The sequence below is a fragment of the Paramormyrops kingsleyae genome, chromosome 2 (assembly GCF_048594095.1).
Source record: "Paramormyrops kingsleyae isolate MSU_618 chromosome 2, PKINGS_0.4, whole genome shotgun sequence".
Taxonomy (NCBI): Eukaryota; Metazoa; Chordata; class Actinopteri; order Osteoglossiformes; family Mormyridae; genus Paramormyrops; species Paramormyrops kingsleyae.
This window is the reverse complement of record NC_132798.1, coordinates 28,342,095-28,368,872: the sequence shown is the minus strand read 5'-3', so window position 1 is coordinate 28,368,872 and position 26,778 is coordinate 28,342,095. Positions and strand designations below refer to the sequence as shown.

Below are 26,778 nucleotides of genomic sequence, written 5' to 3'. Positions count from 1 at the left end.
CTCACCCTAAGGAAGAGCACTCTGCTGGGGTCATTGAGGGGGGTTATCAGCACACTGAACTCTTCGTTGTAATTATGGATTTGGGACAGTTTTCTCTCTTCCCACTTCACAACTATGCCAAGGCTGGCTGGGCTCAACCACTACAGTATTTCTCTCTACCTACTTTTTTCAGCTGCAAGACCTTTCATTGTCCTAGACACAAAATCTCAACTACCTTCATTAAATTACATTTTGGGCTCAACTAAAGGAATTTGTTCTTGATATATACTACCAGGGAGAGATGGATGAAACATTCACACTGAACGGAAATTATTTTTTCCATAAATATAATAAAGGTTGGATATGTCTAAAAAGAACAAGTGTTTTTAGTTTTAGAGCAAAGAACAATAATATAATACATACACTGCATGTGTATGAGTGGGTGCATGTGCGTGTCTCACCTTGGGACTGTGGAATTTCCCTTAATGCATTTTACAGCTGATTTTAAATGGTGTGGCAGAGCACGTACATAATTTTATTGCTATTAAAATATACACCCCCTGTATAAGACTTCAAAAAATGCCATTTGGCACCATTTGAGCTTTTGCATACATAGTATTATTTACTCATAATACTATTCAGCTATTTTAAATGAAGCAAATAAATCAATTTTGTAAAACTTTGTTCACAAGTTACTGAAATTGCCTATGGAACATGAAAAATAAAATGATTATCAGTTGGACATCTCACCTTGTCCAAATACACATAGCTTACCTGTACATAATTTACATACATAGTTGTTAGTATTTACAAAGCGCATATTTGTGAGTTTAAGATTTACTGGTCAGCTGTACTTCAAATACTTGCATAGCCATATTTCAAAAACACTGAAAAAGGCTATACAGCACCCCAGATGGAGAAAGTTTGAATTGCAATTGTTATTTAACAAAAAAACTGAAGCTGTACAACTGCTTTAATGTATAATTGCTGATTCTTCTTCTTCTTATTATTATTATTATTGTTGTTGTTGTTGTTGTTGTTGTTGTTGTTGTCATTGAAACATGTATATTTGCACAATCTTTAATTCAAAGCAACTCACATTCTTCCAATCAGAAGACATTCCAGGGATCAGGGATCATCAGTACAAAGATCTAGTACTTAGTTGCTTAGTTCTGGGGTGCAGTATTATGTCATTATACAGAATAATTGCCTTCTCTTTTACTTGCTGATATGTGAAATTATGAATATGTATATGAAATTATGTACTGTATACATATTAAATTGTTGGTTTTAATGTGCCAATGGGAGAAATTTCAAAGAAATGGATAAGCTTTTCATTCAGAGGTGAAAGAAAAGTGACCCTTTCTGATGTGACAATAATTGTACAAATATATATTATACAGGGGTATTCAAAAAAATCTACTAACTTCACTCATTTCATTCAATAAATCATTAATGGATACAGACATATGCACTCAAACTCTTTCCTACCCAAGCATGCACGTACACATAGATAAGCATGACTATATCTGAAGAAGTTTTATTTCTGCTTCTGTGCAGTCGTGTCAAGTAACAATTCAAGGAGATACAATACCTACCTGGATTCATTACGTAACAGGAGACAAATCTCACTTTTCTTTGGTGTTAGATTTTTTTAAAGACTGAATATATTTGCAACATTATCAGCAGTGACAACCAGATTTTAAAGTAAATTTCAAGTCCTACTAATAATTTAATTTATACTTAAATTATTGTGCAGTTGCATCATTTTCCCCCCAATAACAATCTGATAAACAGATTAAAAAGATGCAATGTTGTGTCAGGTGCAGCAGCTGCCATATTTGTCTTGTTATTGGTTTGAGTTCATAAACATTAAAGATATTTATATATGGCCTGTACTATCCATAAGAAACCATCCTGGAAAACTGTACCAGATTTTAATAGCCTTTAATTTCCTTAATAAAGTTATTAGAAAGAAGCTTAGTAAACCATTCATGCCAAAGATTTAATTTCTAATATCTACAATGCATACTTGGCAGTGTCAGAGGAAATTTAACCGGAAAGCACTCCCTTGAGAGAGGTTGTTTGCCTCTTGTTTGTGAGAGGCAGCTTGGAGTGGGGTTGGATAAGAGGAAGAATGAAGAGGGCTATGGGAAATGGTCTATTTGCAGTAATTTTGTTATCATGCTTTCCATGTTAAACTTCTTTACTTGAAAAATTGAGAATTTGGAGAAAAGTTATTTTTCTCCAAAATTTCTGGTGAAATGAATGCTCCAGTGAACATCCAATGTCAATCAAAGGCTATGCAGTCTAGCATAGAGTTAAACTCGGTGATAATACATGGCATGCATTTGAACCTGGACATGTAATTACATGTAGGGCTTTTATTACAAGGAAAGGAGCTAGATGTTATGTAGCAATGGTATTACAAGAATACTAATGATTGAAGAGAAAGTACATGTCCATCCATCCATCCATCCATCCATTTTCCATAATCATTAATCTCTCATACAGTGTCACTGTAAACCCAGGATGCACGCAATGTGAGACATGAGACACCCGGGTCAGGATGCCAGTTCCAAGTACTGGCTTAGTCACAAACTGAATGCATCCACTAGACAAAACATATGTTCCTCAGACTGACTCCTTCTGAAAAACCACACAACAAAACCACATCCATGAAGCCTTCAACAAATTTGCACAGTGGATGCTTTATTAAACACATCCATTGTTTAGGTCTAACCAGAAAATTTGTCATTTTTAAAATGGGCCGCTATTTTCATACAGCTAATTTTTTTGCATTCAACAAGAAAACTAGACTGTTAAAAATTGTTGCCTGATAAACTACCTGCATCTACTAGATGGTATATTTTATGCTAATATTTCCTCACGAACAACCTGTATTATTTTTTTACTGCAATTGGAATCCTATTCCCAATTAGGTATACCTATTCAGTTGAGGTGCATGTGATAATGTTTGGGTCACATTATCATATGTAGTGTTCAAGTTAAGCACAAAGTGTTGCCACGGTGACGCCGCACTAGTTCTGTCAAGCTTATTATACAGTTATTCACTATCTATCATTATTCTCCCATCACTCACTGGCATGAAATTTGTGGCATTTTTCTGATGAAGACATAAACTATGATAAAGAATCGTAGAAAGACAATACTGACATACTGAATGAGTATGAGTACATATATATACTGGGATGCTTATGTTCACATTTCCCATCATGCTCTCCTTTGAGACATGCACACACAGACAGGTGAGCGAGAGGGTTGGGGTCCAACCACAAGGTCAACCATTTATCTGATGCCCCTAGAGCATTTTGTGGGATGGTTAAGCATCTTGCTCAAGGGCCCAGTAACAATGTAACAGTTCTGGCAAGCGTGGGATGTGATCCAGCAACCTTCCAATCGCAGCTGCAGAGGCCGTACCAGCATTGTGCCACAGACTGCCCCAACTTGTATATGTCGTCGTGTATTCATACATATATAGAAATTCCAAGACTACACATACCAACTAAATAGCTGCCATCTTTTTTTTTTTTTTTACTTAGGTGCCAATCAAACAAGGAAGCACTGGGATCTGTGAAGACACTTGTGATAAAGCGTCAAGTCTACACACTTGACAGAAGGCTCTGAAGTTGAAGTTGAACTGAGAGAAATGTGAAGGTGGTGGGTAGAACACGGCTGCAGCTGTGTTACTCTGTATATTTACGTTTTGAATAAAAAAAACAAAAGACTGCTATCCAGTAAAAAAAAAAAATCACATAACCCTCTTTTAAAGACCATATGTTATATGAAATGTGACATTCATATATTGTGATATAATAATAATAATAATAATAATAATAATAATAATAATAATGGTTCTTATTATTGGACTTTTATAGCTTTTACTAATATAGTTTATCTGAATGAAGACAATTAAGCTATAGCTTTAATTCAAACAATACTTTTAAACAACTGTCACATCCCCAAGCATTTAGAAGCTGAAATTAACACTGGTTAGGATTAAAGTTACACAAAAGCAGTGTACTCATATAACTGTTATTGTACAGCTGCTGTTTGGAGCATTATGTTGATTAATGAATAAGTTCACGCACTCATTTGATGCTTCCCTACAAAATGACCAGGTATTTGTTGTCCATATTCTTTATTCATATATACATACACAAATATGTATCCATACACACATATGAACATATAGCACACTTACTTACGTATATGCACTGCACTTATTTACTTCTTTACATTTTAACTGGGTTTATAACTAGGCCTATCGTAAAATAAAATTAAGAAATAAACAGGATTCAGAAGCAAAGCTTCCCCTTTTAAAAAAAAATGAAATATATTGCAAGTTAACAATAGAATAGCATGGTTTACGTTGGCTAACAGGCTGTGTTTTTATTGAGAAGATATGTATACCTAGTTCATTATTTTTTCGTGCATGCAGCAGAGTACATCGGTAGTTTCAACTGCCTACCCGCTGTAGCAGAATGAGATTTGAGATAAAAACGCATTAGGGCAATGCTTCTTTCATTAAAATACTTGAGAGATCTGAGCCCGCCCCTTTCAAAAATGATTATTTCTATCCGTACTGGAGGAGGGTGAGGGAGAGACACGGCTGGGATTGTGGGAGAGAACAGGAGCAAACCTCAACAACATCATCACCAGTCACTTTCAGTTCAGTCCTTCCTGCCTTTATCCCCCAAACCCCAGAGAAGACTAAAGCACACGCATCCATCTGCTTAAGAGACACTATACTTGGTTTCGTGTCAGACAGAAGACTGTCTACTTTCGTTGCCATTGTGAGATTGCGCTTCGTTTTGCGTTTGTCGTCTTGGATTTTAAGTGACTTTTCGCGAAGTCCTCCAGAGCAGTCGGCTTTCACCAGTCAAGACAAAAAAAATCGGCTGAAGTAGATGACTTTTAACGGACAGAACACATGCATAATAAAGTAAGTGTTACTACTGCAATCAATACATGGCCGTTTCCAGGTGTAATATCGTGTCGCGTACTGAATGTAATGCCATGCTTTGGCTGGAGTTAAGGAAAAACTCGGTTGCTTGGTGGATAACTCTGGGTTTAGTGATGAAACATGTTTCCTGATGAAAAAAAGATGTATTAACTGTTTTGAGAACAAAGACCCGGCATTAATGTAATAGCTACTAAGGGAACTATAAAAAGAACTATGTGAGCGTAACAGGAGAGGTTTATCTCATAACTACAACCGGCATCGGGAGAATAGATATTGCCTTTCTGAATTTTCCAACTACCAATCAACAAAAATGTACTATCCTAAATGACCAGACTAATTCCGACAATTAAAATGCTGTTGAACTGTTAATATATTTGCCTCTGTTGTAATGTCTACACAGTTGGCTATTGTTAAAAATAGCACTGATATGAGATGATCTTTTCATTTTGCCTTATGTCAATGTGCCTAATATTTATTATGTAGATGTGTAAGCCGCAGTATTGTGTATGAAGTAATTTACATTTTTATTTGCGTATTTACGTGTTATCAGAATAGCAGCACTTAAAAGAAATTCTATTATTTTCGCAATACTTTGTTGTGTTAGAAATAGTATTGGTGAATGTTTTCGGACATTATACATGAATATTACATTTTTAAAGACAGCTTTAAAGTTTCTTTCAGTTTAAGGCCGACCACATGTTACCCGGCAGTATCGATCTGGCAGCGTGGCGTTATTATCTATCTATTTATTTTTTATTTAAATTTTCCCCCCCATTATTTTTATTGCTTAGCACGTTGCTCAAAGAAACTTTCCATAACTTACGTGCGTATGAGGTGTGGGTAGAAGAGGGAAAAATAAGAGTGTATAAATAGGCTGTTTTGACGATATTAAACTGACTTTCTTGTAAATGCAAAGATTTTGAAACTTAACCGAAGTAAAGTGTTCAGTTATTGGCACTACTTCACACAAATTTGATCCTTATGGTGGTCATATGGTCAGGATTCCAGTGCAACATATATTTCATATCTATGTAAAAAAACAGCTGGACGTTTCATTTATTGTGTGAAGCTGAATATAAGGAATCACCTCTTTGCAATGTATCAGGTCTAAATCTGACATAAAATGTTGCTGCAGTCATTGGGCAAATATCGTCTTAATGTTCCATAATAATAAATATACGTAAAATGTAAAACTTTTTTCAATAACTTACAGACATTACCACTTGTATTCTAGTTTTACCCCTTAATCTCAAATTCTAGTAATTTCTAGTGTGTTAAAATGCCACTTCTGGAAACATGAATCTATTCACTTCGTTTGATTTATTTTACCTGCTTACTGTGTTATGGAATAGCTGTGAAAAAGCATACACCTGTAAAAAATTTTTGCGTTTATTACAATGTAAATTCTATACAACACAATCTTTGGCTTTTTACTGAGCTTTTCTTGTTGACTTATGCAATCCATATATGATTGTCATAAAAATTAACTGAAGGAACAATTCCACTGGTTCCTAAAGGCAGAAAAAGTATATATTTTTTACAGTTATACCCCATGATTTATAAAGCTAGTTATAGGTTGAATTACCCTCCATCTGAAACAGAAACTGTAAATTCTTTGTTGTGTTTGATTCATCTTGACATATGCCTAGTTGAATTTTTAAATAAACATTTGCCAAAGGGCAGAACTTCCTTTGAATAAGAAATATAGTCAATTATTATTAATTTTTCCCCATGTGCAGAATGCCTGTTGCTGTGGCAGGATTTGCTCTTGCTTAATCTCCTTAAATGTGAGGTGAACATGCCGCGTGTGGACCGACGATTACACAGGGGACCTCAGCCAAACAGCCTAATCTCAGAGTCACACCAAGTGTAACGTGCTGCTTAATTTCATGTTTTCTGGGACCTGTCGTCTGTGGGAATTCACTCTGGATTTCGCTGTCGATTCACAAAACTAACAATGACAACATGGTCTTATGTGGCTTGCCAAAAAGGATTAGGTGGTTCGTGTGTCACTCTGATTGGCTGGAACCTTGAGCCGATTGTTGAGACATGGCATTGGCATGCTCTGGCCCAAAGCGAGGACGGGGGTGTTCTATCGCCTTGCGTACCTTGCCAACAGTACACTGGCCCAAAGTAGCATCTTTGGTCTGTAAGATGAAGTTCTGCTGTCTAACGCAGGCAGGATTGTGCTGGAAATTTGTTACATGTTTTCAGAATTGTTTGATTGACACAATTATGTCTGTGCTGTTTATTAATAATGTAACTGTTTTAATTCAGTCGGTTTAAGATTTTGTATAGTTCCAATTGCTTTACAGTGTTTATACAGTTCTGCTCATAGAAACTCTAAATGCATTGCTACATTTATGTTTCTTTTTCAACCTGGAAGTATTTTATTAGACTTTCTAAAAAAAGGTTACTTCATGATTTCATGTGATTTAAATATACTGTAGTGCAGCTGGTGTCCTTCTTCTGTTCTGTTTTTCTGCAAATTTCTCCTTCCGTTTAACCAGCCTTGGAGGCAGGTGACTCCATTACAACTGCAGATTTTGGCAGAATTATATCAGCTCATTTTTCATGCAATGAAACACCGGTCATATTATAGCGACTTTTTTGTTTAATACTTTTTTCGGTGAAATGTGAATTGATTAAATAAAGGCTTAGAAAATGGCATGTAAAGTACATGGAAGTGAAAACATTTTGTGATCAGTTCAGAAGGTCATGCCGTATTCTAGTATCTTGCTTGAAAGTACTCTTAAGTAGAGAAGAATAAATGCTTAGAGGATGCATGAATGGTAAATCATATATTGGTGTAAATAAAACGGAATAAAAATAGAATCTGCTTCAGAAATGTAAAAGTTAATATGAGAATACTTATCCCGAGAAAAAAAATCGAAGGGTACTGTGAAGACTTTATTCATGAGTGTATTTAAAAACCACAGTGGAATATCTGCCTTTGATGTTTAATTGTAATTGTAAAGTACATTTCAGAATATGCCTACATAATATTTTCTGCATAGCAGTGTCATATTGTATTTCTTTGTGTGAGCAAAATATCTTTCTTGGAAAGGGAGAACGGTATAAAGTCTTGAAAGATATGGCTGTCTGGCGAGTCATGTTAAAAGAGCTAGTGTCATGCATCTTGGAAAATTGGGCAGACAGAGCAGGGCTGTACTTGCAGAGTTCAGGGATTGAGAGAGAGAGGGACCGCACTCGTTCCTTGCGTTGGGCTGGGGCATGCTGAATCGCAGAGTGTGAGAAGCAGTTCTATACACATGGCCTGTAAAGGTGGGCCAGTCATCTGTCAGGCCTGAGCTGCAGGAGCAGCTCCTGGTGCTGGGTGGTCTTGCAGGGGAGACCTCTTGGCCAGTCACAGTTGGTTTATGTCATCAGCTGTGGTCTAGCCAATAGACATTAAAAAGTTCAACATCTGGATGAGAATTTAGGATTTCCTCACTGGATTATTTGGAATATGGATGGAGCAGGGAATAGAGGCAGGCTAAGGTAGAGGATAAATAAACAGGCATAGTTAGTTGTGGTAGTCGAGTCCATATGTTTCTGTCTAGTACTTACAGATTACAAGGTGATTAATTTGGAATTAGGCTTTATTTTATTTTTAGTTTTATTTTCAGTTTAATGCCATGTTTTTTTCAGTTTTTGTATAAAGCAGGTTAATTATTATGGCACTTCAAAATATATGATTTCATTTAAAAGAAATCCTGCAGTGATTTAAAAGATTTCAAATTTTGAACATGTAAATCCACAGCTCTTTTATATAGAAGGCATTTACCGTGGCGAGTTGCAGACTCCCATGTCCTGTAGTAGAGTCTGACACGGGCCAAAACTGAAACATTTCCCAGCTAATGTAATTTGTCTTTGTCAATGAAGCAGCATTCCGGGTCTTTCCCTGTCTGTGAGGGCTGCAAGCACACAGCCAGCCTTTACTGCTTGTGCCACACATAACACTCATGTGAAAACTTAGTGTGTTCACAAAAGAGAGGGGTCTCACGTGTTTCAGATTCAACCAGACTATCGCTAAGTGCTTCTCGCACAAAATTACGCAATTAATAACATTGCTAATAATCATGAAGTCACTCTTTGAGAATATTATACACGAGAAATGGAAATAACGTTATAGTAGGGGACAGTTTGTGTCTTGTGTCCTGCATAAAGCTTTGCATTTAAGTGTCCAGTCACCCTGTGCAGAAGTGCTCTGTGAGATCTAGCCAGTACTGCTGAGAATAAGGTTAATAAACAAACCAAAAAAAATCTCATGCTGCTGTATGCCTGAGCAACGTAACAAAAATCCTGCGTCTTGCCAAGGTACACAAATGCATTTTTTTTCCCTCTGTCATCTGTCCCATTCCCAACAGATGTATGCAATCTGCTCTACTGTCACTAGCAGGGTTTTGTTTATTAAGAGAATATGTTAGAACATGCCACTATGGTCATTCGATGCACTTGTATCAGACTGATTGAGAGTGCGCTCTCAGGGCAAGCTGTGCTTTCCCACTGCAGTGAAGGATGATCTTTAGAAAAAAGTACTTCTTTACATCTACCTTTAGGTTTCGTCTCTGACCGAATGTTTGTTAGCCTGAATTGCATTTGTGTGTTTGAGTTTACCACGAAGTAAAATGATTGCTGATAATAACTGACGGGGCCCGCTTTTATTTTGCAATAGAAATACATTTCAGCTCATTGAAATTATTTTATTTATAAAGCTATGTTATATTGTAATCGATAATCATTTAAACAGTTAATCTTAAAATGTACGCTATGTTAAGAAGGAATTCTTATATTTATAGAGAAGCAATAATTCATTTTTGAGTAAACTTAAAAAGTGACTTGAAAAGTGATGCTCAATGAAAGCTAATTTTGATTATGTCGTGGTTATTGTCAAGGTGGCTCTGTTAGCCATTGGTGACACCCTAAATTAAAGCGGGGAACTGCCAATCAGCTCGTGTGGTCAGGAACAGTACATACTGCTATCTTGCTTATGTGGAGGAGAGATGTATTTATATTTTTTGTTATTGCTGTTTAATTTTCTCAAACAATACAATTCAGTTTTAACAACTCATTTTTGTGGCCCAAAGTGAGAAAAGGTGGCTGTGTGGAAGCGGTAGCACCATTTGAAAACCATTTGGAGAACAATAAAAATGCTAGGATCTTATATTATTTGCAAGATGCATGAATGTTGATTTTCCTTTGCTCTCTGAGCCCTTTAACATTTGTCCCCTAGCTATTACAGTATAACAGATAGACAGACACTAAGAGCAAATGGATTATTAAAGATTTTTTTCCCATTTAGAGTTTTTCTGCAGCGTACGTTGTTTTCTTTGATGTATGACTTTTCCTACACTAGTTCCTCCAAAGGACAGTCAATGATGTCATTAATTTTCTCATATTTTACAGATGCACTGTCTGGAACAGGGAGAGAGAGGAAAAAGAGAGGAAATTTGCAGCACCGTGTTGCATGTATAATTAATGGCAGCTGCGCTATATTTGAAACTTCAGATCCGCGTTGCACTTCAAGGCTTGCTAGACTGTGCGCGGTCGTGGATGAAGGAGTGCGCACATGGATGCTTTTACCTGACACGGCCGGAAAACTTGGTAACAAAACAAATAATCTTGTCCGACTGATCGGGCAATGATCAGGTGTGCGATTTCAGCGATGACAGAGCCTTAAAACATGCAGAGTTCAGTGAAGGCTGTTTGACATTAAGAGGCAAACTGGTCCCATCACTCTAGTATTGAATGAAATAATTCAGAGGCAAAATTTACTTTAGGTGTATTAGTCCATGGATATGTATGACCAGGCCTATTTTAGGTGGGCTTTAGACTCCCTAAAATGTTTTTTAGCCCCCAAAACTAAATGTGGTTTGTTGGTTTAAGTCATAAATAGTTTGCCATCAGCCCCCCCCCCCCCCAGTAAAGACTCAGCGCCCCTATCCATTCATCTCTAATTACACTCCTGATTTACATGTATCAGGATCATACACACACACACACACACACGGGTTTGTAATTTTATCTTAGTGGGGACTCTCTATTAATTTCTATAGGGGGGAAACTATTCCCAACATGACAACCTTAATCCCTACTTAACCATAAGTAACCAAACAAAATATGAGACTTTTTCCATTTTTACTTTTTTATTGCGTTCACAGATCTTTGTGGGTACCTGAAAAATGGTCAAAATAACAGATTTTTATTATATTGTGGGGGACATTTGGTCCACACAATGTAATATAAACATAATCCACACACACACATAGACACACATCACAGTTTTTGATGTATAGATATTGGAGATTTTATTCTCCAATTTTATTAAGTCAAAGGTTATTTTTCATTCCATAAGAAATTACAAAATTGTACTTGTAACAATATAACATGGCAGTTTGTGAATGCCTGCCATTTTGGCCTATTTCTTTTTCTTTTTTCCATTTTTTCCTTCTCGGCTCCTTTTTCCACTTACATCTGGCTGATGCCTTTTATTAACACTACAGTTTTGACCAGAGCCCCTATTGTTATTAACCTGTCGGTAAAAATATTCGTAGCCACGTTACTGCGACCTTCTAATGTTACTTTTAGGTGAGAGTACTGTAATAATACATCTGAGTCACAAATCTGGCACAAATATTTTGTCATTCACAAAACACGCATTTCCGGTTGTATTAAAAACAAACAAAACTCTTCACTGTGCTCAAACTAACAAGAGGATCCATAAAGTATTAAGTTTGACCTCACAGAAAAAGCACTTTAAGACAATAACTTCACATTAAAATTCAATTCATATGCATTGCTCCATTTTGAATTAAAATTAGTGCATGTTATTATGTGCAGTTGTCATTATTTTATTAGCAGACCATCTGTAATCCATCAAGCGCAAAATGAAGATTGTTTTAAAAAAATACACTCGAGACTATAGGAAGCATTCACGGTGTTTTCCCCTCACCCTTTACTTTACCATCTACAGTCTGCCCTTATCGTGTTCTCTGCCTCTTTCGCTAATCAGAGGAGAAATGCTGGAAATGATAACAGGGATTAGCTTCCGATGCTCGCTAGCCTCCTCGGTCAATTACACATGTAATGAGATGTTTGTTTGGGATAATGCTCAGCGGGGTGGGTGCGCACCACTGAAGCCAGGCAGGGACGGGGGAGCGGGGAGAGGGAGCCAGCGGACCGCGGCCGCCCAGCGGAGGTTCAGCCTTCCAGGGGCTGCGCAGGATCACCTGAGAGCTCCAGCTACTGGCATCACAGTAGCACTGGGGGAATGGAAAAAGCCACGGGAACGGAGTGGCGTGTTTTGTTGTCATTAGCCGGGGGGACGGCCGGGGTTATGTGAACAGCGCAGCTGCAAGGGGAGCCCAGGGACCGGGGAATGTCCAGGCAGGCAGACCCTGAATGTTCTGGCTGCAGCAAAGAAAGCTTGTGAAAGTGCCTCCCTCCCACCCCCATCCTGCTCCGAGTGCTCGCCTCCCAAACCAAAAATGCTGATTACACAGATAACCCCACAAGCAAAAAAACAAAAAAAAAAAAACATGTTCACCCCTAATGAAGTCCACAAATGGCAGATGGATCCTCAGCGCAAATTCTGACTTGCATAGTTGTTCATTATTTGAAATTTCAAAATTAGGCCTTTTTTTGTGTCACTTCACAGTGTTAAAACAAAATGTTAGCCTGCCTCTTGTCGCATTGTGACAAGAAGCCACACCTCCCTGTCACATCATGATCATATGCTACAAGCTGTCTGATACAGCTGTAAAGAACAAAAAAGCAACGTGAATGCATTTGTAACTGACAAGACTGGGGAAAAAAAAATCTCATCACAGGAGTCCATCTACAAATGATGTTCTATGACTTTAAAGTATGGGAATCCTATACAATCAAGCAGTAGAACTTTGTTTTAAAAAAATATATAATTGAAGTGATACATAGCACTGAATATGCAGTGTGTATTATAGAGGTATTTAAATGAACTAGAAAAAATGTTGACTTGCCATTCAGTAAAACATAAAACAAATCATATAAAACAGATAAACAACTGGCAAGCAGTGTTTTGCCAAAACACACATTTATTTATCTATCCTTATGATTTTCTTAAAGTCAGTTTGAACAGCTGAAGTATTCTGCCAGGACTCAGTCCCCTGCTATATAACGCAGTATAATTATTTTTTGATTTTTACCATTTATTTATCTTCTCTTTCTGAAGCGTTAAGTAGGAGGGAGTATTACTGGATTCCTCAAGCTCCAGTTGAGGTCTCTTTGAAAAGTGTGCAGTTTTGATTTTCTACAGCTGCATAAACCCTTTAATCATATCTTTTTGGAGTCACCTCAACTATCCAACCCCCCTCCCCCAACATATGTTAATTGGCTGCTTTCTGTGACAAATTATGAGCACTTACTTTGATGAGGTTCAACTGTGATCATGCTGTAGTTGAGTGTGTGGTGTTGCCAGACCCTGCTGGTTCCTCAAACCACTACAAACTTGCGCACGTCACCCGGCTGCTGAGTAATGAGAGACTGGCCTTGTTGTAGGGCTTTCATTTTCCAGTCTCCTAGACTGAGATGTAACTATAGGTAACCAGACAGTCTTGAACAGTTTGGTCTCATTAAGCTGGTTGACTTGTATTTAATCAAATCGTTCTGATCTTCAGAGGCTAGTGCTTGAAAAACTGTGTACATGTGCAATTCAGCTTGGAAACAGTGGCAATAACATAACAAATAGCAATAACATTGACCAAAAAACAGAACAAGTAATCAGTCTTCAGTCATTTTTAAGCTTGCATGTAGCATTGTTACATTTTGCTGTATGGCTCAGACTGCTTGGTTTTTCTGGGAACTGCTACAATTAAGACTTATTTTATTTCTCTCTCTTTGCGGTACATGATCTGGGTTACTCAATTTCCTGATGGAGCACAGGGAGTGAAACCTTAAGAAGGTCAAATTTATGAAGGACATTTTTGTTGAAATGCACGACCTTCTAGTTCTCCGTGAAATATTCTCATATTGGAAGGTAGACATCACTAATAGTTAGGCCCATTGGTTGCTCAGGTTTGACAGGTGTATATGTTCGAAGTTTTAGCTGTAACTTATTTGTGACTTGGGTATAATGGTAATACGTTCTGAGATACAAGTTGAATGGTGTGGACAGTGATATTTTTCAGTACTATGATGTACTGTGAAGAATCTGTTCATTTCAGTCCTAACAGCATTTTGTGCTGAAAATCGGCATATTTTTTTCAATGAATTACTTATACACTCAGCTGAATGAGAGAGGTTTTTTTGTGGGGGGGGAGGGGCAGTTGTGCAAATAATGGATAAGAACTGAGAGCTGAAAAGGTTAATTTAATGGCACACCTCTCTTAACAGGAGTCGTACAGAAAATTTAACAGAACAAATTTAAGACTGTAAGCAGTCTAAGGATACTCAGAGAATAGCATGTCTTTTAACCAGCTGCTGCAGATAAAACCGTTTCCAACTATCTTAAAACTTACAACTTCCTCTTTTTTCACCACATGCTTAGCGCATGCAGGAATAAAAAAAAAAAAAACTCAATACATCACATCAGATCAAAAATGGACAAGTATTAAATTGGTGCCAAATAAAAAAAATGGGAGGAGAGGAAAGGAAGTAAGTTGGCGATCATTTGAATCTGTGAGTCCTCTAAGCCTCGAGGCCTAATTGGGGCCAGCTGGGAACATTTAATAATTGCTGTCAGTAGATCAAATTTAATTCTCTTCTTCACAGGGCTGCTGTAGGGTATAGAGAGACAAATTGTCATCAGAGATTTATATACGAACAAAGCTTTAATTAGGCTGATTAGGATGCTGGAAAAGTGAGATGAAGTAATCAGCGGACCATCTAACTATGCATTAAGGGTTAGGGTCCCACTTGGCTCCGCCTACATTTTTTTTCCCCAAGAAGAAGCAACATCCAGCATTTCCATTCCTGGGCAGATATGTCAGATTATTGTTGTTGTTGTTAGTTCTGTTGGCTACAGACTGAACCCCGAAGTTTAGAAGAACTTTTAAAAAAAATAACAATAATTAAATGCACCAGGTAGCGTGTAATTTGAAGCGTCTGAGACCTTTGGTATACAAGGACTCGTGAAAGGTTGTGTGAGCGTGTCACACCTGAGCTGTGTGAGGTGAGATAGCGGCTCAGCTTTCACCCTGCACATGCAGATGTGTCTGCTGGAGGACTGTGGGGGGGCGGAGCCACAGGGCTGTTAGAAACGGCCGTCGGCTGCAGCAGAGCGAGAAGAGCAACAGAGCTGATTAGCAGAGCTTCATCGTCGCTACCACTGCTGCCCCCATCCCTGCCATCGCCAACCCCACACCCCTCTCTTCTCAATCCTCGGCAGACCTTAACACTCCAGGTGTCTGGTCCTCCCAGCTGGAAAGTGTTTCTGACATATTAAATCATTCTGTTGATGAACAAGCACACTTACAATTCATCACATTTTTTAAATTATTATACAAACATTGTTAATTTCTTGGACGGGTGGCATTCAGCACATGATTCGTCCACATTTATGTTTTCTTGTTAATGGGACCTCTGCTGCTTCATCCAACAGCGATAGTTGTCGTCCTCTTTTATGAATAAAGTGATCTTTAGTTATCTAATAGCTGGGAAAGATTCAGCATGATCCACAAATTAATCCATACAGAAGATCTACCTGATCCCACCACAAATTATACAAAACGAGTGAAAAAGGTGATCACAGTATGAATTTGTGGTAGTGTCTTAGATTTTTATGCTTGCTACATCACGGCTACATCTCAGGCATCCTTTCAGAGGGGCAGACACAATATTTCACCTCCTTTTGTCTCCTGGAAGTTCTGTGGTTGGTCACGAAAAGATTGTGAACAATACAGCTTTGGCTGCTGTTCTCACGTGGTTGTCAGAGCAACCAATGAATGGGGCAATTGCTGCCAGTGACACACAAGAGGTGGTGACATCTCTTCTGGGTCCTTCACTCTTAAAAACAGCTGTCATCTAAATTTAATTAAAATAATCCATTACTGCAATGTAAGCTATTGTTATATGTGTGTATTGATTCTGTTATTTGGATTTTGTTACATGGACACTAACACAGCTGTATCGTGCTTCATAAATTTTTTAAAAATCGGTAGATAGCCATGTGCTGCTTTTCAGTTTCCATTTTAAAAGTCACACAGCGTCCAGCATCTTGTTCTGCGCAGTTTTACTAGTTTACCACTGGTCACAGAAGGAGCAGGAAAAAGAAACTGTGGTTTCACCTCTGAAGCAGTGCCCTGTAACTCATAAATAAAAACTGTTTTTCCCTAATGCTTTAATGTAGCCTAGTACCTCAAAAGAGCTATTCACTGAATGTAGCCATACAGAAATGCATTTCATCTATAATTTCACACACCGGCCCATAAAGCCTTTAATTTTAATAAGGGGCATTTACTGCTTCAGATGCGTAGTTCTCTATACAGAAGAGTTGACAGGGACACTTTAATTTTGCTGTCATGGTCATGTTGTTGTTTTTTGTTATTTTCTTGTTTGCAGTGAACGTAACAGAGCACTTGTGTAATACGATGATTATCTGTGTACAGCTAACAGGTAATTGAAAAAGATAATGGGAAGGCAGCTTATTTTGAAGGTTTTTACAACCTCCGGGTCGTAACTACTGATGGACTTGCCTCTGAAGAGGTTAGCTGGCAGATCATCAGCACAAATAGACAAATCGGATAACAGCTTCAGTTCGGAGCAGGAAGTGGAGGAGTTCTGGGTCCCAGTTTGCCCACTCTGGGACACTTCAGGGAAGGAAGCACCTTTACATCTTTTATTGTTTGGAGCTGCTGATGTCACCTCCTTCCACAAACACGCTGTGCATGTTTCCTGCTATTCTGTCTGATGGGGGGAGCAAAGATTAAATGTGCAGGGGCTCGTTGACACTGGAACAGGCTTGTGCTTTGGTATCACGCTACCATTGGTGGCCATTGGAACTGAATGCTGGAGACTGGGACATTTCTGAATTGTACTGTTGTACTATGTACTATATTTCATAACTATGCATATTTTTTCACCAGATGGACAGTATAATATGATCACTATTTTTGCCAAATTCATATATGAAATTTTTAAGTGTATTGCAGCCATTGCATTCCTCTCACCGCAGTAAAAAAATAAAAAACCATAAGGTAATTAAGGTACAGGAGTATTTTCCCACATTTTATGAGCAGACAAAGAACAATTGTAAGTTTCCGTGCCGTAAGTATCTCATTTAGACAGACTGGGTTAACATGTGCTAGACTTAAGAGCCCGTGACTGTAATGACATTAGACATACAAAGAGCCCCTACATGCCCTATTGGCTGTACCCTCCTTCCTTTGCTCAAAATATTCCCATAAGAGCTGTTCTGTGGAAAAAAAGTAAAATGCATGAAATGAGATGAATAGATAAGCATGTGGCAGAATAAGGGTAACTAGGAGAATCCAAGCTTGAAACAGTGTCTGGAATATATACTTATATAGAGATTGTCTGGAAACTATATTAACACTATTATTTATTCAAGGAAATTGGAATTTATTTGATAAGAGGGAGGGTTTATTTAGATCACCTGAAAAGTTTATTTACTGCCTGCAATATGACATTTTAAATCTCTATAAGCACATTTCCTATGAGGGTTGAAGGCATTGCCTTCAACATATGTTGTTACTAAATGTATTGCAGATGTGCTGAGAGAAGCCACACAGTAGGAGTAATGGCCCAGTAAAGTTTTAGGGAAACAAATAAAGTGTTTAAAAAATCATGCCACATTAATTTACTGTCTAGCTTATTTACATAAACATAAGGCAGGATTCAACATAAGACAAATTAATGTTCCTGATCAAAAATAATATAAATATGCATAATACTTTTATAATATGCGAGTGATTGTTAAACTAATGGCTTTAAAAGGAGGATTATTTTTTCATGAGGCTATCCGAGAATTCAAAGAGCCCAGCTGAACACTTACCCAAGTGCCTTCAACCAGCAGTATACTAACTGTGAGAAATATACATAAACAAACAAAAATCTCAAAGAAGTGAAATGATACTGAATCGTGCCTCATTCAGCTTCCCAGTCTAACATCTGAGAGCGATATACAGTGCCTCATTAGATCGCAAGCTTTTTTATTTTCTCCCTGAATCTGCAGGAGGAATAAAAGGCCTGATTAGCAGATGGAGGGGACAGCAGCAATGCTCTCGCCTTCCCAGGAGAGACCATATCCTTGTTTGACTCTTTTCTGAAACTCGTCTTCTCAGCCCCCTCTTCCCTCATGCAGAAGATGTGTGAAGTCCGTCCCATTCATACCACCTCCTTCCCCACCCTCCCAGACCTCCCATTGAATCAAGGCTTACCAGAATTAGCTGACAGTGGTATCAGGTTGACCTTCAGAAGGAAAGGAGATTTTATCCCTCTTTTTCCTCTCTCCCTCTCTACCTAAAATTTTGCCTGTGGACCAAAAGTCTTTTCAGTTTCTGTTCCTGCTGCTGCTACCGGGTAGCTGTTCCTAGCGAGGAAGTGGAAACACAACAAAAATCCTCTTTGGAACAATGTTCATTTATGATTATATACTGTAAAAAATATATGATGTTTTTGTTCTTTTTTAGACTAGAGCTTTTCCATTTTTGGTGTAGCAACTTTATCTGAAATCTTTTGAATTTCACTGTGTAAGATATAAAGTCGAGATGTGCCCAACGTTGTCACATCAGTAATTAATATGTCAGAATTTTCATTTACATGTGTTCATTTAACCTTCGTTCTTATCCCTAATACCAGATTAACATTGTTGTAGTTTTTAACATTTGTAGAAACAGCTCTTAGTACTCAGATTTAGGGTCTTATAACCATTGCTTCTTTTAAGGCCAATAGAGTTACTTCTGATGGTGTCAAACTTTAGTAAACAATTACTACCAAGGGAAACCGATGACAGCTCAATCTATCCTAAGTTACCACATAAAAATCCAAAACTAATCTGTAATATAATGACAATTAAATTAACACTGCTGTTCCATTATTGAACGTTGAAAGTTGCTGGTTTTGAGACACTGAATGTTTAGTTAACTGGATGGTTGTCTGTGTTTTTCCCCCTTTTCTTTAGACGTGGAAGCTGGAAATTGTGAATTGACTTGAGCAAGTACAGTAAAGAAAGTGTGTTCGAGGATAGCCTGAAAGAGTGAAAGAGGTAAATAAAGGAGGAGAGAAGAAAAGAAGGAAAGATGGGGAGAAAAAAGATTCAGATTACACGGATTATGGATGAACGCAACAGACAGGTAAGAAAATGGGGGAAATGGGGCTCTTGATTTCAGAAACCATGGACATAGTTGCTGGAAATTTCGGGAAATTGGATTTACTGTTGAAATCCACTCCACCATGAAAGCAGCAAAGTCATAGCACTTCCCACTGCCTTGTTTGTCACACAAGACAAGTCAGGCTCTCAGCAGTGGAATATTACTCTGGTGAAGAGGGGGCAGGTGGAAAAACACAAACAAATCAACCAACACAAAAGTGATAAAAAGCAATTGGATGTTGGGGCATTCCTTAAGTATAAGTCATGTCATTGTTGTTAACTACAGTAGGCTACATTTTGTTTTGTGATGCAGAAATGTTTTCCAAAGAAGTATCTGATGTCAGTTCCATTGCATCTGAAATGTATGCAATTACGAATACCAACACAATAATTTAACTACATTTTGTGATAATGATTCTGCTTTACTTTCATTTTCCAAGCTGTACACCAAAGTGTACAATTATTGCATTTATATGTTATATATATGTTAGATAGGAATGTTATTTTCACAATATCTAAGAAGAGCATTATTTATATATTTTAAATGGGAAAATAGCTTAAATACAATTAGCTTTTTGCTCCTGGAGAATTCTTACTTTGTACAAATATTAAAAAACTGTCTAAATCATAAAAAAAAAATCCTTGCACAAGTATGACATAAAAGCTGAAAAATATTTTTATATGATCGATTACTTATTTTGAATGTGAATAAACATTTGGGAATATTAATATGTCAAATGTTTAAATATTACTTAAAGTGTTGTGAGTAGAAAAAAAAGTAATATGAGGTCATTAAGAATGAATTCCTCAAAACAGCAATTCACCTCATCAATTCACAGAGTGGGTGGAAAACAATTACTGTATTTCTTCCTGTCTGATGAACAATTAAAAAATGTAGTTTGGATTGATGAATGAAAAGCAGATGTTGATGAGGTTGATGGCACCACTGTACACATACATTTAAGCTACAGTATATAGGTTTTGGAAATTATTTATTTTGTTGCAGTCTTTGCAGAACAAATATATATAGCCTCGTATGCTGCAGAAAACCTTAGCATATCTTGCTTCTATCATAGGGCAGGATATTGTGGCACATATATGAATCATTGTGAAAACCTAAAAAGTGTGACACTAAAATGTGCGGCAAATTTTGATCTGATAAAACAACTACTAAAATCTAAGATTTACAAAAAAATGTAACACCAATATATACATTTATGTGCTGCATTTCTCAAACATATGTTTTTATATCTATTTACAAAATACTGGTCATTGCTTTTTTCATTCTCAGTCCAGCAATGATCTGCTTTGAGCTGTGTTTAATATGCATTTATGCTATGGATTATTCCGACAGCAGCAGTCAGAATCCAGAGGTTTAGTAATATTGAGTAATTAGGACACATGTGCAATGCTGGCATACCATAAGAATTTTTTCTGCTAAATGTAAATACATTACAGCTAAATATTAAGTCTACATAACAAATGTTGAGTTATTGCAAAGGGGGCAGGGAGGGCGTGGGGGTGACTTATTTTGATTGGTATAGGAGTTGAATTTTGTCATCAATATTGATTTTATCTTTGGTATGCATTTGAAGACTCTTTAAAGAAAAGTTTATGTGTTTCTATCATAACATAGTATACATTCTGATAAGCATAGAGTACCCATAACCTAAACAGTGAATATATACAGTTTTGCTTTCCAGTCTATAAATTTATGAAACTGGACTTGAGATACAAATATCACTATCTGAAAATACTGACACAAACATTATGATTTGAGCCACCAGACAACAAAGAAAGAGGGAATAAAGAAAACCTATAAAGAAAACAAATCATTTGTAAGAATTAGTTCTTTGGATTATTGATATCTTGCTATTTTTTCACAGTTGCTATTTTTGAATTTACCAACTCAATGTAAATGTCTCAAAGTTTCACAATCATCAATGCTTTTTTCAATTCATATTATATATATGTAACTAACTCTAACAGTCTATATTTCACGGGTATTCTATGCTTATGGTATTTATTTTTATGCAGCTTTTTGTCATTAGCCCAATTCAAACAGTTACATACTGGGGTAAAAAAAAATCATCATTCCAGACAATGCTAATGTAATTTGTGGATGGGGCAGTTTACATGCTGGCAGAACTTTGGTGGTATCACTGCCTTGTGCACAGCAAATATAGAAGGTTTCTGTAAACATCTGAGTCTGGAGGCTTTTTATGATTCTGCCTATAAACCACATTTGGTTTGTTTGACTGTGTAGCCTGAAAAGTGGACAGGAACAAGCAGACCTTTCACCTTTATGAATTTGAAACATTTTAGATTAATTAAGCAACTTTTGACATTGATTGATCAATTTCAAGACAAAGAAATATTCCACCTAATATTTGAACAACAAACATTTGAATGATAGCTTGTATGGTAGTACAGAAAATATGTTTCATTTTCTGATGCTGACGTAGTACCACATTAGACATCCAAAAGTTTTCTGATGGTCCAGTTTATTTTTGTGTTGATTGCTGGCACTTTATAGGTCCACATAATCGCACACCAGTTTATCTATTGACATTCCCAGGACACACCCTATTGTGGCAACCTTTCTGACAAACTTGTGGATGATGTTTTGAAATTCACTCCATTGTTTGCTCACATAGCAGTGTCAGACGAGGGCAGAGGGGCTGTCTTGTTGATCTAGGTGGATATCTGCAGACTCCTTCAACAACCTATAATGGAACTGTTATGCGTATATAGTGCAGGTCCTTGTTAGAATAATACTGCGCATCCTGTCATCCTGCCTTCCTCTTTCAGGGCTGAAAAACACAACTGCGGGCTCATGCTTACTGCTTTCCTAACAAGCCGCAAGACATTGTTTAGCACAGCGGTAAACACAGGATCTCTGGGTGAAGCTTCATGGATTCAGTTTATCACAGGTGGCGTAAAAGTTGGAAACTGACCTCCTCGTAAGTTATGTATGTAAAGCAAGAACAACAGCGTGGTGTGTAACAGGCTTATAACAGGGAGTACAAAGGTTTATAAAAGAATGAAGTCAATATAGATTATCTTGTATAGTCAGCACATGAACCCTATCTTCTGATGTTGGCTCACTGCTCAAAGGTATACAACCACTCAGCCCCCCCTGGCTACACCAGACATTCATCGTGTGGGGCAGGCACTCTAGACTCCCTCCCAACACTTCCACCGTGTACATGCATATACATTGGGCCTCCATGGTGTTGACCGGCTGCCCAGAACACACACAGGGCATCAGTGTGTGAGTCCTGGCTCATATCCTTATAGCCACTCAAAACTCTTTCCTAAGGCTATCACATGAAAGGCCCTCTATGCCATAAACACACTGACCATAGTTGGGATAAGCACACACCTGAAAACGGTTCCAAATTGGATCAGCAATGCATTGTTTGCATCCTGGCTCTTTCTTTTACAATCGGCTTGAATTTTCTTGGTTGTGTCTAATTTAACATAGTGACACGTCTGCTGCTTTAGCTCCGAAGGGTTCAGGAAGGTCAGGGACGGGTGAATGGGTAAATGCCTATGGCTGAATCATCCCTCGCATTAAGCAGTAATAGGGCATTACAAATGGTCCAAGCGCTTTACCAGAGCCTCCAGGAACCACATGCAGGGTGTGTTTTTAAACACATTCGCAAGTGAAGGCAGGACCATGCAAAAGAGAGCAAATTGATCTGTCTGTGACCACAGCAGCTCCAGTCAACAGGATTAGAGTGTGAACCAGTTCAGCTCAACTGTACAGCAGGAGAATAATGAGGCCCCTTGGGTATCTTATCACTTCTTCCATTTTTTTCCTGTAGTCACCCACAATTTCATGACTGTTACCCCTGAATGGCACAGTGTAATTTCAGGTGCTGTAATTCGCTGTCAGTAGCCTTACATTGGCTGGATTTATGCAGCTCAATTAAATATGTATTTGTGTTTTTATCTTAGAGGCTTGTATTGATTCTGTTCTTCATAGCTTAATTTTCCCCCTCACTTTAAACTGACTGCTATGCCTTCCTGTATTTTAACAGATGCAGGTTTTATCTCAGCATGCTGAAAAAAGTGTTATGTTGAGCAATCATATAGAAAGCACTTGCTGCAGGCACAAATAGCGTACTATAACACCCACGTCTTCAGCCGCTAAGTTTGGCACTGTTTAACTTGTCATTTTGAACTGAACCAGGAACATGTGAAGTAGTCAAGCTGTTATGCTTTGAGAAGTTTTCACTAATTTATTACATTTTGTAGTACATAATACATAGATTTACATTTTTCTTTGTTGCGGCTTATTGTCTGTATGGTTTTTTTCTCAGAAACAAGATACAAAGTCATATTTCCTTTCTGGTAGCGTAAAATGCAATGCAGACGTCTGAAAGCAACTTCAGTATATTTAAAAAAAATAAAGTGAAACAAAGGGCTCCTTGACGTTTACCTTAATCAGTCTTAGAACAATCTGAGGTACTACTTGAAGCAGTTGTGCACGAGTCGGTCCCCAAACCTCTGAGACAATGGGTTAGTGTTCCACACAGAAGCACACACAGGCCTGAAGCACATAAGGGCTCTTGTTGTCCTTATTTCTCTCTAGAGGACCCCAAGGGAATGCGACTAGGAGGCGGGAAGCAGAAACGAAGCCATTGTGATAGGGAAGCAGTCAAGTTCTTCCTGTTATGAGAGGAAATGCATACAGATGTGCTATCTGACCCCTTGCATGTCAGGGAATGTGCTGTTGACATTTTTCTGCTTTTCCTTAGTCTCACTTTCATGTGTGGAGGTTTGACTTTTAAGCAGCCTTATAAATTTAGTTATCGTTTGATTAAGAAACCACTTGCAATGAAAGGCAAATGAAGCTGACCTCAAATAAGCCACTATTTGTTGTAGGTGTGAAAATCAAGATAATTTCTAGGATGACAAACACATTGTACATTTAAGTTAGACAAAACAGCAGTACTAACAATGATATGCCCAAGTTATTGGTGCTAATAACAGCCCCCATTGATTAATTCTTTCACTTTAGGCCTAAGTCACACAACATCAATCAGAAACATAAAAGTAAATGTAGCTAGTTTAAAAAGCAAGGCCTGTATTTAAGAGAAACAGGAAACTACACTATATGGACAAAAGCATTGGGACACACCTTTTAATCACTGAATTTGGGTTTTTCATTCACCTAATCACGCAGTCAAGTTTACAAACAATTGTGAAAAGAATGGGTCATTTTGAAGAGTTCAGTAAATTCAAACGTAGTACTGTCACAGGATGCCACCTTTGTAATACAGTAAGTCGGTTCGTGAAATTTCTTCCCTGCTAGATATTCCACGGTCAACTGTGGTATTATTGCAAAGTGGAAGCATTTAAGAACAACAGAAATTCAGCCATGAAGTGGCAGACCACATAAAGTAACAGAGCGAGGTCGCCAAGTACTGAGCCACGTAATGTGTAAAAGTCACCAGCGCTCTGTTTACTCAATAACTGCAGAGTTCCAAACTTCCTCTGGCATTAACCCCAGCACAAGAACTGTGCACTGGGATCTTCATGGAATGGGCTCCCATGGCCGAGCAGCTGGATGCACGCCTCACATCACCAAGTGCAATGCCAAGCGTTGGATGGAATGGTGTAAAGCACCCTGTCACTGGACTCTAGAGTAGTGGAAACATGTTCTGTGAAGTGACAAATCACGCTTCTCTGTTTGGCAGTCTGATGGACAAGTCTGGGTTTGGTAGATGCCAAGAGAATGTTACCTGCCTGACTGCATTGTGCCAACTGCAAAGTTTGGTGGAGGAAAGATAATGGTATGGGGTTGTTTTTCAGGGGTTGGGCTAGACCGCCTAGTTCCAGTGAAGGGAACTCTTAATGCCATACCAAGACATTTTGGACAATTCTATGCCTCCAAATTTGTGGGAACAGTTTGTGGAACGCCATTTTCTGTTCCAGCATGACTGTGCCCCAGTGCACAAATCAAGGTCCATACAGACAAGGTTGGGTGAGTTTGGTGTGGAAGAACCTGACTAACCTTCACAAAGCCCTGACCTCAACCCTATCAAAGCGGGCCAGGCCTTCACATCCACCATCAGTGCCTGATCTCACAAATGCTCTTCTGGACGAATGGGGAAAAATTCCCACAGACACACTCCAAAATTGTGTGGAAAACCTTCCTAGACGAGTGGCAGCTGTTACAGCTGAAAAGCAAGTACAGACTCCAAATTGATACCTATGGATTTAGAATGGGACGCCATAAAAGTTCCTGTAGGTGTAATGGCCAGATGTCCCAATACTTTTGTTCATATGGTGTATCTATGGTCTTTACTCATGAAGATGCAAAGGTTCACTGTGAGGATTTGTTTTTTTTTTGTTTGTTCTAGACCACCACTGTGGTGAATGTGATCTAACTGCCAATTTCCTTTAATTAGCTCATTCTCCTTGGAACAGAACAGGCAGAAGTAAATGCTAACGATGCATTTTAGCTAAAGCAAAAAACTAATCCAACAAACCGGTGATAGTGGTTTAGCACTGCAGATCATAACGTTAGAAACATCACTTAACTGCCCTCTAGATCTTCATGATTCTCTCGGTGGTTGAAACAAGTGTGAAGCCTGAATGCCATAACCTGATAAGTCAAATGCAGTGTTGAAGTTCTTCTGAGGGAAACAGTAAAATGAATTTATTTTGTTGGACTTTGTATTTGTAAAGCTTATAAGTACTGAATCAGAAATGGTCAGATCCGTAATACTGTGTTCCATTGCTTTGTTTTTATTTATCATTATATATGAACATTCTTTGTAAAAAGATAGTCGTATATAACATAAAATACAGCCATATGTGTCAGTGTCACATTATCTTCTAAATCAGAAACCAATAGATGTGCATATGTTATTTATGTAGATCGGTGTGTATGACAGGGTGCGAGAGGTATTTCTGTTGTTTCTGTTGGCAATCACTGCTGTGTGAGTACGAAAAAGTCTTGTTATCTGACTTTGTGCCCTGCTTTTGTGTTGTTATTTTGGCTTTTTTACGTATTTTGACAGCATATTGAATGTGATTTATTTGTTTAGGTCTATATCTACTGTGAGTGTGGTTCTATGTATCAGATCTTTCCTGTATTAAATGGCAAGAGACAAAGAGAAAAAATATGTTTCTGCTTTGGTTTTTTTAGCCATTTGCATGTCTATGTTTTGTTTCTAGGTATGCTTGCGTCTACATGTTTATGCTAAATGTCTGTGCTTGTGCATGCATGCAGATTTGTGTATATGTACATGCTTACATGTATGCATTCATGCAGATTTGTGCATATGTACTTGCGTGTTTGCACACATGCAGATTTGTGTATTTTTACATGTTTGCATGCATGCATGCATTCATATTTGTGTACATGTTCATGTTTGTGTGTAAACACGTTTGTCTTTCTGTGATGCATATGCTTGTTTGTGCATGTTTCTATGTGCAAGTATACATCTTCGTGCGCACATGTATGTTAGTCATTTGGCGTTACTCT

The 26,778-nt window shown here is 37.9% G+C and overlaps 1 protein-coding gene across 13 annotated transcripts in view; it reads left to right on the top strand.

The window, feature by feature from the left end:
* The window catches only part of mef2cb (myocyte enhancer factor 2cb), a 57,825-nt gene that overhangs the window by 2,515 nt on the left and 28,532 nt on the right, over positions 1–26,778 (top strand). For 10 of the 13 annotated variants that reach the window (XM_072708882.1, XM_023834791.2, XM_023834790.2 and 7 more), the window contains exons 2-3: positions 3,543–3,660; positions 19,086–19,257. In XM_072708882.1, coding sequence (XP_072564983.1) covers positions 19,204–19,257 — 54 coding nt within the window. In that variant the 5' untranslated portion in view covers positions 3,543–3,660; positions 19,086–19,203. Of the gene's footprint in view, positions 1–3,542; positions 3,661–4,599; positions 4,946–19,085; positions 19,258–26,778 lie in introns of those variants that run through there. The other 3 variants (XM_023834782.2, XM_023834783.2, XM_023834784.2) reach the window with 3 other exon arrangements.